The sequence below is a fragment of the Nelumbo nucifera genome, chromosome 3 (genome assembly GCF_055504915.1).
Source record: "Nelumbo nucifera cultivar China Antique chromosome 3, China Antique-T2T, whole genome shotgun sequence".
Taxonomy (NCBI): domain Eukaryota; kingdom Viridiplantae; phylum Streptophyta; class Magnoliopsida; order Proteales; family Nelumbonaceae; genus Nelumbo; species Nelumbo nucifera.
In genome coordinates, this window is record NC_142651.1 from 10,942,182 (window position 1) to 10,958,406 (window position 16,225).

General features: G+C 36.4%; 1 protein-coding gene across 15 annotated transcripts; it reads left to right on the plus strand.

The window, feature by feature from the left end:
- Positions 1-287: 287 nt before the first annotated feature.
- On the plus strand, positions 288-16,190 carry LOC104595616 (uncharacterized). 15 transcript variants are annotated; one of them, XM_088901052.1, is made up of 11 exons: positions 294-614; positions 928-974; positions 1,116-1,305; positions 3,390-3,548; positions 4,439-4,525; positions 7,498-7,590; positions 11,002-11,094; positions 11,188-11,331; positions 13,874-14,011; positions 15,471-15,522; positions 15,598-16,190. In XM_088901052.1, exons 2-11 carry the CDS (start codon positions 961-963, stop codon positions 15,618-15,620), a joined length of 993 nt encoding a protein of 330 aa, XP_088757178.1. In that variant the 5' UTR covers positions 294-614; positions 928-960; the 3' UTR covers positions 15,621-16,190. The 15 variants fall into 15 exon arrangements, 14 of the variants coding, with proteins under 14 accessions (XP_088757176.1, XP_088757172.1, XP_088757175.1 ...); XM_088901056.1 differs by having other exon boundaries at positions 300-614; positions 1,129-1,305; XM_088901046.1 differs by having other exon boundaries at positions 292-614; positions 928-1,305.
- Positions 16,191-16,225: the final 35 nt, after the last annotated feature.

The following is a 16,225-nucleotide window of genomic DNA, read 5'->3' on the forward strand; positions in this document are numbered from 1 at the left end:
AGGTTAAGGGTGAAACAGAACATAACAAATTGACTGAACGGTTTTCGGGCTTAACAGTTCGACTGTTAAGATCAACAACCGTACTAATACACTGGCTGTCAGGGAATTTTTCTTTCAAAGAAGAAAAGCATGTAAAATCTGAGAATTCATAAGGCTAGCTCTAGCTGAGCTTGGTAGTACTAGTCTGTAATGCTAGTGCCTAAAACTCTTACCAATGCCGACTGGGGGTCATGACTCATGGCACATGAGACGAGGCGAAAGCAAGATGAGCGGATGTTGAACCAATTACTCCTTTTCTCGTCAGACGTCGGTCACACTGTCACAGAGTCACTGTTATAGGGGCTCGCACATGCGAGATTGTATTATCGTGCAACTTTGATGTGGAGGGCAGTAATTGGTTACACAGCCAGTTAAACAGCGTTGGGCCTTCAGCTAATCCGGACTCCTTTTGCCCGCCAAAACCTATGATCATCATTTCGATGAACGATGATGATTCCCTCTCTCGACTTTTGTTTTGCCTTGCGGGACTCAAACATCTCCAGCAGACTAGCAGAGAACTCATCTGAGGCTAGGCCTGTAACGTTTCTCCCACGGCTTTACGAGTGATCGTCGAGGTAGGCTTAGCTTATTTTCTTTTCTCCAATTCTGGTTTTGGCACATCATTCTATTAGGGTTTCATTGAAATGTAGTTTTTTCTATTATTGGTTTCCCTCATTTCTCTACTAATGAAAGTTTCTCGACTCATGTGTAATGTGTTCAATGTTCATCCTTGATTTCCTGAGACAAATATGTTCACATTGTTATTGGTTTTTCCCCCTTTTCTCCACGGGGAAGGGGACCGGGCTGTGATTCCATTGAATATCGTTTGTTTTGCCAGTCCTCTGGCGCTGTGTCATAAAATGTAACCTGAAAAAGTTTTTCTTCCAGAAAATTGGACAACTGTGGGAAAACTACTCTGTGATGAACTGCTTGTTGTACGTGTCTTCTGCGGCTATATTTTCAAAGACTAATTTCATCATGAAGCGTTCTTTCTATGCCTTTTGTAGTTCATCATGGAAAAGAAGCATAAACCATGCTGGTATTAAAGCCGTTAACTTAGATTTCGTGTTGACAAGATTTCGTGTTCAGTGTTATTCTAGCCGGCGTGGCAGTGGTGGGGGACGTGCCTCTCCGTCATCAAAGCCGAATCCTGGACCATCATCCATGGGTGAAGATGAGAAGGACGCTTTCTATGTTGTTCGCAAGGGGGATATCGTTGGCGTTTACAAGACTTTAAGTGATTGCCAAGCTCAAGTTGGATCTTCTGTAATTCCTACATTCCCTGTAAACTATTGTTATCTGTTTGATTCCCATTCTGTAGGGGAAGTTTTACGTTTCTTGCTATGCTTTCTTCCAAGTCTTTACGCTGTGATACATACTTTTAGATTCGTCCACCCCCTTGTTTTGCTTTATGAGCATTTTGTTAGACCAAGGTTATTTTCTTGCATCGGAACATGTTATTGGTTTCTGACCAAGGAAATGGTGAATGGTGCCCTTTTTTTCTTTATGTTAACCCTGCCAGTTTCTCAATTTTCACATTGCTTTCTTTTACAGAAATGTGTCTCACTCACTACAAAATTTTTATGGCTGTAGCAGTGCTCTCTAATGAATGTAACCATGTCCTTGCATCTTGATCCAGTTATTATTATTATCTTTTTTTGATAAATGAGAGTAGTTTCATTAATTCAAAAAATAGTAGTACATTCAGCCTAGGAAGAGGCACAAGGTGTTATCTCCCCCTAGGACTGAGTCATAAACAATAAACAAACACAAGCCTGAAACACAGTTACAAAGTGGCCCAAAACAGATCTCCCCTTGACACCCCTTGCTTGGCCAAAGAATCAGCCATTGCATTTGCTGATCTGCTGACCCACTGAAACCTGACTGACATATTCCTTGTCAGCCATTTAACTTTCTTTAACAGATCCCTGTAGCCCCAACAAGCTGTCTATGGACTTGTCAACCAGCCCACTACTACCTTGGAATCCCCTTCTACTATCAAATTATTCACTCCAAGTTGGCTGGCCATCTGTATACCTTGTACCGCTGCTAATATCTCTGCCCTTACAGAATCACCAACACTCACTGGTCCTGAAAATAAAGACAACATGTTGCTATCTTTGTCTCTCAGAATCACTCCTATTCCAGATGGCCCTGGGTTACCTTGGCAGCTACCATCAAAATTCAGTTTTACCACTCCATCCGGTGGGGATTCCCATTCAGCTTGTGATTTGTTCTTTGTGGAGACTGTAGAAGCCACTGCTGCCCAGTTTCTCCTTAAGTCATCAAAGGAGTAATCTGCCAACAAGTGTGAAGATTTTTGATCCAGTTATTATTGTTCTAGGAAATTTATAAGCTGCAACAACTTGGTTCTTTTCAGGCTAGTGCTTCTCTAAATTCTGATATTCACATTTGTTAAGATTGATTAGTTCTTCAAATATTCTCTTTGAAGGGTTTTCTTTCTATGTTAATGAGTTGTGTATGCAATGCCGGTAGGCAGTCAACTTTCCTGGCTATGACTCCTGCAAACTGCATTAAGATCTGGGCAGTCAGTGGCTATGAGACAGGAATGTTTTTATGTTGGGAAAAAGCTCTGCTACTTGTTTTTACCATTTATGCTAATTGTTTGGTATCTGCACTACTTTGAAAATAGTATATTTCAATTTTGGTTCTCTAAGCAAGCCTTGTCATTACCTAAGATAGAACACTTGCCTTGACAGTCCAAAACATAGGTGTTTCATGGATAATTTTAGTATGCTTCTTTATAGCTTCAACACTATGTTGGAAAAGTCCATCTAGTTTCTCTTGTAAACTTGATATGTCCCTTTTTTACTGTTGAAAAGAAATATCTGATTGTGCCAGCTCTCAACATTGCAATTCCTTCTCACTGATAAAAAAATTACTGATTCTGCAAATGGTTACTGAATCTGTTAAATAGGCGGTTATGCTAATTCTATGGTATTGATAATGTTACATCCTAGTGAGAGAAAAAAGACACTCTTTTAAGATGAATAATTATGCGTCAAGTGAATTGCTCATCCTCATTTATGAGACTCCCCATTCAAACCACTTTTTTGGTCATTTTACTGTTTAATGTTTTTACATTCACAAGAGATGGAGTTGTTTGACATTTTGTTTGGTATATACTATTTTGGTAATGAGTACTTTCTCTGCATTTTGATATTAGATACTTGCTGCTTTTCCTGTTTTAAAATTTGAAATACATCCAGAAGAGGTCAACATGTGCATGTCACAACATACTTACTAATGTGTAGATTTATGACTTCATTATATACAAAATATGATTGCCTTATTCTTCTTTATTTTTCCCCTTTCTTTTACGGTTGTAGGTATGTGATCCTTCTGTCAGCGTGTACAAAGGGTATTCGCTGCCCAAGGAGGCTGAGGAATATCTTGTTGCACATGGGCTCAAGAATGCTATGTATTCCATCAGCGCTGAAGATGTAAAAGGGGACCTTTTTGGAGCTCTTGTTCCTTGTCCGTTCCAGGTTATGTACCCAAACAATCTTCTTTGGAAGAAGTTTATGGTTGGTAGAAGCATTTGTGATGCTATTTCAGAATTACCCACTTGGTATAAATTTTCATTCTTGATGAAGGTGAACTGATCAATAGAAAAATGATACTGATGTGCATTATTTTTTTGATTGTTCTTTGTCAATTGTGAATATAGATATTTTAGAGACAATCCTTTTCCATTGTCAAATAGAATATTTTGAGTTACCAAATTTACATGGAAGTAAAGCACACCTGCATTATGCTGACAAAGCAACTGTGTCCATGTACTGTGTGTTACCCTTGGAGTTGGTGGATGGCTGTTTGTACAGTGCCTAGAGGCTTTGGGACATGTTAAATCAGACCAGTTTGTACTTCAGCTACCAGCAAAAGCCAAATGAAGAAAGGATTGCTATAGTGGCTTCTGGTTCTGACAGAATGGCTCTTGCTTCTTAAAAGTCTATTCTAAAATTGGCAAAAACACCTAAAATGCAGAGTCCTCCCTAGAATAATCTGAAAACTGATAAAACAGAGCCAACTGCATTTTTGGCATTGCATAGCAAGTTATATTCCTTTGTATGCCAAGTAAAATTATCAAGCAAATTTAAACAGACAATAAAAATGTAGGTATTGGATCCTAGTTTCAAATATTTAGTGGTTTGAAATATCTGATCGAACAACTGACATGCTCAAATTTGTTATTCTTTTCCTTTTACTGCCATGTAAGATCTTAATGTGTCTTATCATTTGTTCAAGAGATAATTACTTCCACTGTAGCTTGATTAGAAGTGTTTATTGCTAATTCGCTATCTACTATAAAACATGACTGCTTTTATTTGAAGTACTTCTGAATTTGGGAAATTTGGTTTCTTGTTTTTGCTTTCAGCAACCAGTGTCTCCTAAAGGTAAGACATCCAAAAAGGATTCCCCACAAAAGAGATCACATGAAGCACTGGAATTAGACAGCAATGTGGTAAGATATTGCAAATTCATTCCCTAGAACATCTTTGTTCAGTAACTAGACATCACTAAGATACTAATCAACAATAGACTATCTTTTGTTTACATTGAAGATATCAACTTCAAAAACGTTTGATCTTTTCTGCCTACTGCTCTGTTAACCCAAGTACCACTCCATCTTCAGATTTACCATGAAATTTGATTTCCTATGGCCAACTTTTGAGGTGGTCCCATGAATTGGTTCACATATAGTCATATAGACCCAACAATTATGTTTATTCTTTTGCTTCATCTGTCATTGGTACTTTAGGGGGTTACCAGCTACAGCCCAGCTAAGTGTGGTTGCAATTAGAAATTAAAACTTAAATATATGCAATGCCTAACCAGATATGCCCCTTCATTGTCAAGCTGCATTGGATTTTCATTTATTAGGGAGTTTTGGGTCTATATGCTTCAATTTCAATATATGCATTATTTTTTAATATTTTAACTGGAATTTATGCAATGTCCAACCAGGAAGGCCCCTTTAATTTCATGGTATGCTGGATTTTCAATATATTATTACATATTAGGTTTATCATGTTACAATTCCATTTATTGCACCATTTCCGTATTTTTTTTTTATTTCCTCTTGTGGATCAACTGATCAAGACTTTACGATGTATTAAAAGCACTAGATATGGTTTGTTTGAGCGATTTGAAATTTATGACTTATTGTCTAACATGTGATATGTCCTTATGTATTTACTGATTAGTGGACCAACCTTGGCATGTTGCAATTTTTTAAGGTCAATCAAATGGACCTGATTCCTAGACACACATGCACCTAAACCTATGTAATGTAGGCCTTGACCAAAAGTTTGTATGCCAAGTTGATAGAATGTGCAATTAAGCCAATGATAGCATTCAGAACTTATTGCCGAGTAGATTCAGAACTTATTGCCGAGTAGATATTTGTGCATTTTAATAGGGACATAGGGTATATGGGAGAAAAGGGATCATGAGTATCTCTAAATATACCAATTATAGATGGTATGTGGGTCAGTGGGTGAATCTCCAATTAGATCTTAACATCTGCAAAAAACTAGCAATTTAAGTATGTCTATGAAATTTACATTAGAAAGTGAAAGACAACAAATAAAGAAATATTTTATTTCATTTGAAGGATGATGCACTTGAGAGTATATTTTGTTGAACCATCAAGGTCTGATAGAAGTGTGTCACAGCTGGCATTGCCACCTATTTTCTTTAGTCGGTTAAAGCCTGGTGTGAAGTGTAATCTAGCTTTGCCATTTTTAACTTTTTCCTTTTAGCCTGTGATACCTTGAAATGGAGTAAGAGCTGTCTCTACTGGGTAAAGGGGTATAGAAATGATGCGGGTTTAGTGACACTGTGAAGTCAAGTATTATCCAATAAGCTCTGCAAAGTTTTCTTGCACTGCAGTAAGTGTAGGAAATAGGATTGCCTTCCAGCTTCACTTATTGAGCTTACAATGGTGCAAAAAGCATTAAGATCAATTGTCTTAATGCTTTAATTCTTATTAGTTATTCTCTTTTTCTGTTCTGATGTGTAATGTCTTCTTTGTGTTCTCTAATGTGCTCTGTATTTTCCATACTGGATAAAGGGGTATAGAAATGATGCGGGTTTAGTGACACTGTGAAGTCAAGTATTGTCCAATAAGCTCTGCAAAGTTTTCTTGCACTGCAGTAAGTGTAGGAAATAGGATTGCCTTCCAACTTTACTTATTGAGCTTACAATGGTGCAAAAAGCATTAAGATCAATTGTCTTAATGCTTTAGTTATTGTTATTTATTCTCTTTTTCTGTTCTGATGTGTAATGTCTTCTCTGTGTTCTCTAATGTGCTCTGTATTTTCCATACTATTTATTAATAAAATTTTTCTATTGATTATAAAAAAAAGCGTTAAGATCAATTGTGGCATGGAAGCAAAGAAAATTTGCATACTCACAGGGTGCTTGCAATAAACTCTGCCTTTTTCCCCATTTTTATGTTAGTGTGGCACTTAAGATACATAAATAGTGGCCACAACTTCAGAACCTCTCTGTTGGATGGGCAATCTATTAATGCTTTTTATTAATTGTTGTCAGCTTTCCTGGCCAAGCCTAGTGTGGCTTGGGAGCTGATGTAATATTTATGTGATGTTTTTAATAAAGCTTTACCTTTCCTTTCAAAAAAAAAATGTTGTGAGGTCAATTGTGAATCGATAATGGCATTTTTGGGATGGTGGATGAGTTGTAATTTGTAATTTTTGGTTTTCATAATTAAAACATTGATGCATTTTATTATTTCTTGGGAAAATAATAAGAATAGTGCAAAAGAATATTAGTATTGCAAAAAAAACTAACAGATTGTTAGCATACAGATCAACTAATTGATGTGTAATTTAAAGTGTTTTTAGTCTAAAGGATGTGTTGATTACTTGATTTATTATATGGATTATCACTTAGTATTTAGTGCTTCTTTTTTATGGCCATTGTTCACATCTACCATTCTGAATGGTTGTTTTTGGGCATATACTACTTTATGATGACTTCAAATGTGCATTGTCATGGTTATGTAGAGATTGTCTCACTTGTTACTTCTTGGATTTGTTGTACTTGTTGATTGATTTTGGTCATATGATAAGACCTAAGCATATATTGATGCTTATATGCCCTTTCTTAAAAGTTATATTTCAAAATTTTCATCATGTTCATTATTGTCTCTGTAAATTTACAATCCTTTTACAGTCCATGAATATCTGCTTACAAGGACTTGATTTTGTACCAAAATTGAAACTCAAAACTTTACGATAGGAAATAGAGTATGATATAAGCTATGATACAAGATGTCTTGCAGATTTTGTTTGAGAATTGATAGGTTTGAGGACATTCTAGGTTGAATTTTTCAGGGCATCTATAGGCTTGATTTTATTCTTAATATGGTATTATACTATTATCTATAGTAATATTCAAACCTTTCTGCAGGTAGGAATTGGTTCTACATCTGTTATGTCAGATCCCTTGTGGAAGCATGCCAAATTAGAGCATTCAGTTGAGGCACAGGGAATCTCTAAAATTGTAAGATGACCTCATGGTGCTTGTTGAGTACTGTTTTTTTTTCTTCTTTGAAGAAGAGAAAGCATTTTATTGTTGAGGAGGGAAAACCAAGGCTTAAAATGTTGCTATCGGTGGAATTCTTGGTCATCCAAATATAAGAAACATGTCAGAAATGTCTGAAATGTTGTATAGAAATATGGTATAAATTATAGACATGGTGGAAAATCATTGTATTATATGATGACTTGGCTGGAGGTCACTCATCCTAGTGGAGAAGTGCCTTGGAAGTTCAGGTTTTGTGCCAGAGAATTTCTCTTCCCTGGGAATCAAATAAAACGCTTGTTCAACTGGATTCCTAGAGGTGCAAATGAGGCGGCTGATGAACTTGGCAAGGAGGGGGTTTAAAAGAAAATCAAGGGTGGGATTCTCTGGGTTTGCAAATTGATTTATAACTTGCTATTTCTCATTGTGTCTTATGTCAGCTGCATGCTGTTTGTATTCTTGTTCTTGCTGCATGCCTATAAGGTTTCCTCATTTCTTTTAATGAAACTCTGTTAATTATAAAAAAAATCATTGTAACATACCATAATATTTCATGAAAAGATAAAAAGCATAGATACGCCCCTTCAGATTATTGTCATGTCCCAAATCATCAAACAAACCAAGAAACTAATGTTGATATACAAAATAGTACACACTGTGGAGTTGTTCTGTAGACTTTAAAGAGTTAAAAAGTACATAATAGAATAAATTCAAACAAAATTTAAACTCATAGAAAGTGCAAATGATTCTAATAGATGCTAAATAACCTATTACACAAATAAAAACTTAGATTTAACATCATTTCCAAAAAGAACATCAAACTGGCTCAAAGTGGTCATCTCCATTAGGTTGTCAATGATAGTGCTACTCTGCATATCTACAGTGTTGTTTCCAAATTATTATATTATAATACCATCTTGTGTACTCCATATAGTGCCATTGGTTTTCATTGGGGAAAATGTCTATCAAGTAATATTTCGTATAGGTACCCATTTAAATGAAAATATGTCAAGGAAATATTAGGATATATGTTGACATTCTAAACCATGGGAAAAGCAGATTATAGAAAACCATCAAAACTGACATAGTTGGCTAAGATACAGTAAGAAGCTGTATACATGAGAATCCATCCCCAAAAGCAAATTGTGGACCCACAGAGGGACAAACTCGATCCTCCCCAAACCATTCGCGAATGGACAAAACAGAGCTAGATTGAATATGCTGGAATGTCTTATGCACCAACATCCAAGAACATATCCTACCGACCTTGAGATAGCCTTATAGAAGGATTTAACTGAAAAAGTGAAAAATTTCCAGATTTGTCCCATTTCCACACTCTTCTATCAACACTCCCTATGTCCACCTGAGTATCATATAATCTTTGTAGCAATTCTACCATAGCTTCTCCTTCCCAATCATTCAAAAGTATTCTGAGCTGAGGAGACCACACCAGACTGCCATTTAGCACTTGTAAATTCTCAGCCACACAGGAATTCTTGTTCACTGCCACCTCAAAAAAGAGTAGGAAAACTTTTCTTCAGCAGTCTGTCTTCATACCACGTGTCTTCCCAGAATTTTACCCTGAGACCATCACCAATTTTGAACCTTATTCCTTTTGAGAAAAAGTCATGAGCTTTCTCGAAACCTTTCCATAAAGTGCAACCTGCCTGGAATTTTACCATTGCACCAAGCAATGGACTCTACAATCTGGTATTTATTCTATGGGTGTGTATTGCTAGGGGCATTTATGGTTCATTAAATATCCTCAAGAAATATTGTAGTTTATTATCTCAATTTTGTATGACATTCATTTCTTTCCACTTCCCTGGTTCCTCTTTTTGAAAGGCTTATAGTGTTCAATTTGACCAATACATATTTCCTCTTGCATACTCAATTTTGATTTTTATTGTTCTATCGATTTTCTACTTGAAAACTTCTTAAAAAGAATGGGAACCTTTTCTGCAGATACTTCATTACAGTTTACAGAATGGAAACCTTTTTCTTTAAGATGAGAAAAAATTAGCTCAGACATGCTAATTGTTCAAATATTCTTTGCTAAATCTGATAGTGAGGTATGTGAAGGGGTGAGGCAATGTTCAGAGATATCTCTCTCAAGTCTCAACTCTGAAGATTTGATAAGATAGTCATGTCTCATGCCTGCTTTCTTAAAAAAGGGCAGCCCAGTGTATGAGGCTCCTGCCAATGTGGGGTCTGGAGAGGGAAAGATGTATGCAGCCTTACCCCTGCACATACAGAGAGGCTGTTTCCAAAATTTGAATCCTGGTCACCCAGGTCTCATGCCTGCTTTCTTGGTTAACCAAATGTACAGTCAACAGTGTCCATTTGCAGGATCTGTTGTTGCACTCAAAACCTCGAATATGATATTTGTTTCTTCATATCTTATGGAATAGAGATGTCCATGCAGTAAAGATCTAACTCTTCTATTTAGGCTTGCAGAGTCTGATGATCCTTGGTAATAAAAATGGGTTAACTGTTAGTACACGATCTGGTGGTTCCCCTGGTTTCAGTTCTGGCTCTGATTTTGCAATTCAAATTTCAGAAAACCCTAGTCCTCATTGATAGTTTCTATTGTGTTCTTGGTTCTGCTTGATTTTCTATTCGGGTATTCAGGGTTTGCACAAGAGGGTAGTAATTATTCTCCTCTAAGGTGTCATCTCCTTGTTCTGAAATGTTCTGGCATTTCTTTCCACCCAAATTTCCTAGAGAACTGCATAAAATGGTGCTCTCCATAGTCCATACAGCCATTACTCCAGCTATTAAGTAGCAGCTGTTACCATCTGGGCTTTGGAGCCTTAATGTGTCCAAGCGCTACCTGAAGCTAGAAGTCCAAATTGGATGGCTTCAGCATAAACAGGGATGTCTGCAGGATTCTCCAAAGGGAGGAGCTGTATTGATTATACTTTTTTATATAATAGAGTCTATCTCAACACAATGAGAATTGCTTGGCCATTAATGGATCCTATTTGAAGTTTATTTCAAAGATCAATTTCTAAACAGTAAGGGGAAAGGGGTCACCATGTGGCTTCACAGGAAAACTTCCAGCATTCCTGTGTTATTTGTTCCTAACCAGTCAGTCTTTGTCTATTAGATTACCCATTTATCTTTCTTTTTCTAACCAGTGATTATGCTCTCTGTATTTTCTGAAGCCCAACTGAATGAAAATATAAACTAACAAACTGGAAAGTATAACTGAGCAATTGTAACTCATATGGTTAGACATTCTTGGTGGCTAGTGGTTTTGTTCAAAGGCTATATGTGTTATGCTATATCACTATATGAGATGAATATGTCAGCCAATGCTTATCTTACAACATGTTGTGCCATTGTTCCCTTGTTGCACATGGACTTGATCACCATGTACACATACAGCTATCCTGCATTCTTGAGTTCGATGGTGCTTCAAAAGGAAATCCTGGAAAAGCTGGTGCTGGAGCTGTACTTCGAGCTGAAGATGGAAGTGTGGTATGCAGTTCCTTGAATAGATACCAAGTGTTTTTGCCTGCTGATGACTTTTCTTAAATTCCAGCCTTCTAATTTTGCATTCATTTTGTGAAGATTTGCCGATTGCGTGAAGGAGTGGGTATTGCAACCAACAATGTTGCTGAATATCGAGCAATGCTCTTGGGATTAAAATATGCTATCAAGAAAGGATTTAAACGAATTCGCGTGCAAGGTGACTCCAAACTTGTTTGTATGCAGGTCTGTTTATCTTCCCCAATTCCATCAATGTTTTAATTGCTTTGTTCAGCGTGCTGTGCTTTTAACTCATTGCAGCCAGAGGATGAGAACCTTGTTGATGCAGGAAATTTTGTGGAAACTGTTGTAGGGAAACTGACAAGAGATTTGGGTAGAAGAAGATCTGAAACTAGTGAGGATGGAAGGAAGCAGGAGGTTGTAGTTAGAAACAAAAATGATCTGCTTAGTAAAAGACCTAAGGGTTTAAATTCAGGCCAGCTGGTTCATGTGACTAAGGTATTTTACAGGTTGAAGAACAGGCTTTATGTGGTGGGGCCAAGTGATAGATATAAAAGAATATATAAGAGAATGGTGAAGTTAAAACCGATCAACACTCTGGGCTGGGGATCAGGACTCCTTGTTGGTGGGATGCAGGGCATGTTGAAGGACTTCAAGAGGATTTGGCATTAAATTGTGTAAGCAGGGAGGTGAACAAGGAGGAGGGTTTGGAAGGGCAAGAAACTAATGATGAGCAAATCCTAAATCAAACTAGATTGGTTAAGAAGTTAGAGCTGGAAGATGTGGTAGAAGCAGATGTTCAAGTTAGCAAATTATTGGGTATTTGCTTATGGGTGGTGAAGATTTTGCTAGGAAAACTTTTCTGGAATTTGAGAAAAGAGAGATGGGTAAGCCGGTAAGGTTGGATAAGCTCAGGGTGGTCTGAGCTGAAGGGTGAAACTTGTTGGTTTAAGGTAGGAGAGAAGAGGGATTGGGTTTGGTGCTGGTTTGGTCATGTCGATGGGTTAGGGTCTTCTTCTTGTTGAAGTTGGAAGTTGTTAGGGCTGGGTTTTGTTTTTTCTTCTGGTTGTATTGGGTGGGAAGGTCTATCATCTATGTTGGGTGGTGGTTCTTTTGTGGGTGTTTCCGTTTTTCTTTCTTGGGGTGATTCTTTGTCACCTGAAGTTGTATTCTTCTTTAGTAGTTTTAGTAAAATTATCTTTTTTATTTATCTTCCAAAAAAAAAAAAAACAATTACAACAATAATAACTCTTATACAATAACATCCTCATCCATACAATAAAAACAATAATAATAAGGGCCACTTCAAAATCCTCGCCCCAATCTTTCTCTGCCATCCAATATGCTAAACACCCTAAGAGAAAAATAAAGGCCACTTCAAAATCCCAACACAACTTTTCCAAAGTGATTTATTGTTTAAATTACCTTCCAGGAGAACCTTTCTTTCAATGGATAACTTAATTTTACTATTAATGCATAAAGTTAATATTTACAATGATGCCAAGCTTCCCAAAAATTAAGTATAGGAGAAGACCATCTCATAGAGTATCATTATACAGTATCTGCTACAATTTGGTTTTTCTAGAACCTGTATCTGTCTCTTTTCTCCAGTTCCATGATCACCTTCTTATCCTACTCTTCATCTCCTAGAAAGAAATCAAGAATGACCTAAAACTCTCACCTACTCTTGCCTTTTTATTTGTCACCTTTTTCAAGTCTATCTTTTTATCAAGCTGAGCGACTTCATCAATTAAAATAATGCCTTCATCAGTTTGCTGCTCTGCTAAAGTTGCTCCCCACTCCTTAGTATCTCCTTGGAAAGCAATTCATGAAGTCTTCCCAATCTTTCTTAACTATTAGGTATGATGTGGGAAAGGGTGACAAAATAAGTTTTTGGGAGAATCTATGGTTGGTTGTTGAATTTAAGTGTGTTAGAAGGTTTGCAAATAGTTTAGCCGACTCCCTAACTAAACACAGGGTTATGAGTTAAAATTTGTTTTGGACATCCATGTAATTTGGGGTTGCAAGTAGGGATTGACAATATGGTAAAAAGAAGTTATATTAATCATTTTGGCATTCAAAATGTTATAATAAAATCATTTTTCTGCTGATAAAATAAATGTCTTTTGAGTTCTCGCTAACCGGTCAAGTTTCATATATGCCCCTAAATTTGACAAATATCCTTCAAAGCAAAAGAGATTCTATCACACAAGGTGATATGAAGTCATACTTCTTGAGCAGAGTGTAAATTTTATCTTGTTTTGTTTCAGCTCTAATTCTTTTTTATTTGTTGAGTTTTGTCTTTTAAAAAAGTCTATCCAGTTCCTTGATTGAATTAGATCAGATATTTTATTTCCATTATTTTGCTTCTAACATGAAGACTTGTAAGTCTACTTGATGGAGTTCTCTGTTGTGATGTCCAGGATGTTTGTTCTATCCTAGTTTATGTGGCACTAATTAGGGAATTAGTATGATCATTTAGATATGCATCTTTAGTGCTGGAATACTTTAAAGATGGTTCTTCCTTTTACTTGTTGCGCTTGTTTTCTCTTTCAGCCATCATGTTCTTTCTTCATTGTTTGACATTTGTTCTTTAATCAAATTTCATTTGTTATTGATCAGAAAAAAGAATAAGCTTAAGTATTGTAACTACTGATGTGGTGCTCAAACTCTATTTGTATCACTCTCTAGTACACTTTGCTTCCTACTTTGTGGTAATAGATTCCTATTGAATTTTATTTCCTTCCTGTACTACGTTCTGCAACAGGTTCAGGGTCTATGGAAAGCCAAGAACCAGAACATGTTGGACTTGTTAAAGGAGGCCAAGGAGCTCAAAGATAAATTTTTCTCTTTTGAGATTAGTCATGTTCTCAGGGTATATAAATTCTGTGTTCCAATGCCAATAGTATGTGTTATCAGTGTCTGGAGAATTTTATGCTTTTTAGGTCAATCCACATTTTGATGGCCAGATTAATGGTTCTTAACTGTATTTTTTTAGTGTGAACATGGCTTATTTTTATTTTAAGGGAATTCAACAAGAGGTCAGTGCCTTCCTGTTGACTTTGTGGTCTAAGCTAATTCGTGCTTTTGCTAGATCTATCATGGAAGACATACAAACATTGCTTGTATTTCTGCAACTTGTTTTTGATGGTTTTTGAATCCTAAATTCCTGGCTTGTTAGCGCAATGGTTGCTCCTATTGTTTGGTAATATAGATATTGAATTACTATTGCAATATGAAACATATGGTTCCTAAAATTGTTCTATCCGCCAGTATTCATCCTCAGCCTGTAGTGGAATAATCCAGTGCTAAAATGTTTCACTTGATTTATATGGATAGTCTTCTTTAGCATCAGCTTCCTCTTGCTTAAGAAAATTGAATTGGGAATATATGAATTTGACCTTTGTCATCCGCTAGAGACCAAAAAGGCTTATAATGCAAATTAATAATTGCTACATTTCTGGCCTAATTGGTTATGTGAATTAATAATTATTACATTGATGGGTTCTTATATGCAAATTAAATGCAAAATTAAGTTTATGGACAAATACCTTACAAAAAAGGTTTTAAGAAAAGTAGGACTAAAACAGAATATATGATATGTAATTTTAATAATAATAGGAGTGCTAATCAGAGTATGAGAGACCAAGAGATAATTCAATGTTCATAACAAGGGAGAGATTAAGGAGGATGTTGCTCATGCCCCATAGAATTAGAGCAAGATGGGCAAAATGGAGAGGCGCATATCTTATATGATAGGCGGATACCACTTGGGTTAAAAGGAAAATTCTATAAAACAGTTGTAAGGCAAGTTATGCTGTATGGAGCAGAGTGTTGGGCACTCAAGAAACATTTCCAAAAAAAGAGTGGCAGAAATGCATATGCTGAGAGGTAATGCTAGAAAGGATAGGGTAAGAAATGAAGTCATTTGAAGGAACCTAAGAGTAGCTCCAATAGGTGATAAAATGAGAGAAAGTAGACTAAGTTTGGTCACATAGGAACAAGTGATCTGTTGCAAGTTGAAGGTGCTAGGAGGGGTAGTATCCAAGTAGTAAGAAATGATTTAAGTGCTAATAATTTAATGATGGATATGGCATTAAATAGAACAGAATGGTGAAAAAGGATTCATGTAGCGATGATGATGGCAAAACAGGATGCTTACATTGTTGCTACTATTAGAAAATTGATCGGAATGTAATAAAGTAGATTGCCTTGCTTTTGGATGCTTATGTTCTTTTTTTTATGCTCGTATTCTTCTTGGTTCACTGCTTTTAAATGTTCACCAGCTTTTTCTTTGTTTATCATTTTATCTTGGTTCATAAATTTATCCCACTCATAGGAACTTTATTATTTTCATTCTAAAGGACCTTAATTCTGATGCTGATGCTCAAGCAAACTTGGCTGTCAATCTTGAAGGTGAGATATTTGATTCCTCGTCTAGTCTTGTTTTGTTAATTGTGGAAAGTTGATTGGATCCATCTACTTCTTCAGATGGTGAAGTTCAAGTGGAGTGACAAGTAGCTCGTGAATAATCAGAAACAACTCTATTCTAAACGGTTCTTCTGCAGAAAGAGGCAGTAATATGCATGAACTTAAACTACATTTTACTGCAAATGGGATCAAAGATTACTTTGTGATCCCATATTCTGGGTGGTGAGCGATGCTAATGCGACATGTTACAGTTCCCCCTGGGTCCTCGATGGTGGTTACTAGATTCCATTTTAGCATGTCCTGACTTTCGGCTTTATTGAGAATGGTGTCTAACTTGACAGTTTTTGGGAGGGCTGATACGTGATACCCCAATTACACACTAGTTTAAGGATTTCAGTTTGGTGCCTCTTGTTTCACAAGGGAAGAATTGAAAGGAAAAGAATGTTTTTACTATTATTTGTACTTAAGTTTATTAAACGGGTATGTATTTCAAGGCCATATCAGCTGACATCCTCTGAATGTGTTATAAGTCCCATTATGTGCGCCGTCAGATGCCCGTGGTTTTTGGTTTTGTGAAATTTGTTGAACTAAATTGTTAATTTCATTATTGAAATTGAACTATACTAGCCGGAACAGACTATTTACAGTGCAAATCTGAATTTGATGCAAAATTTGCACCCAGTTCGGT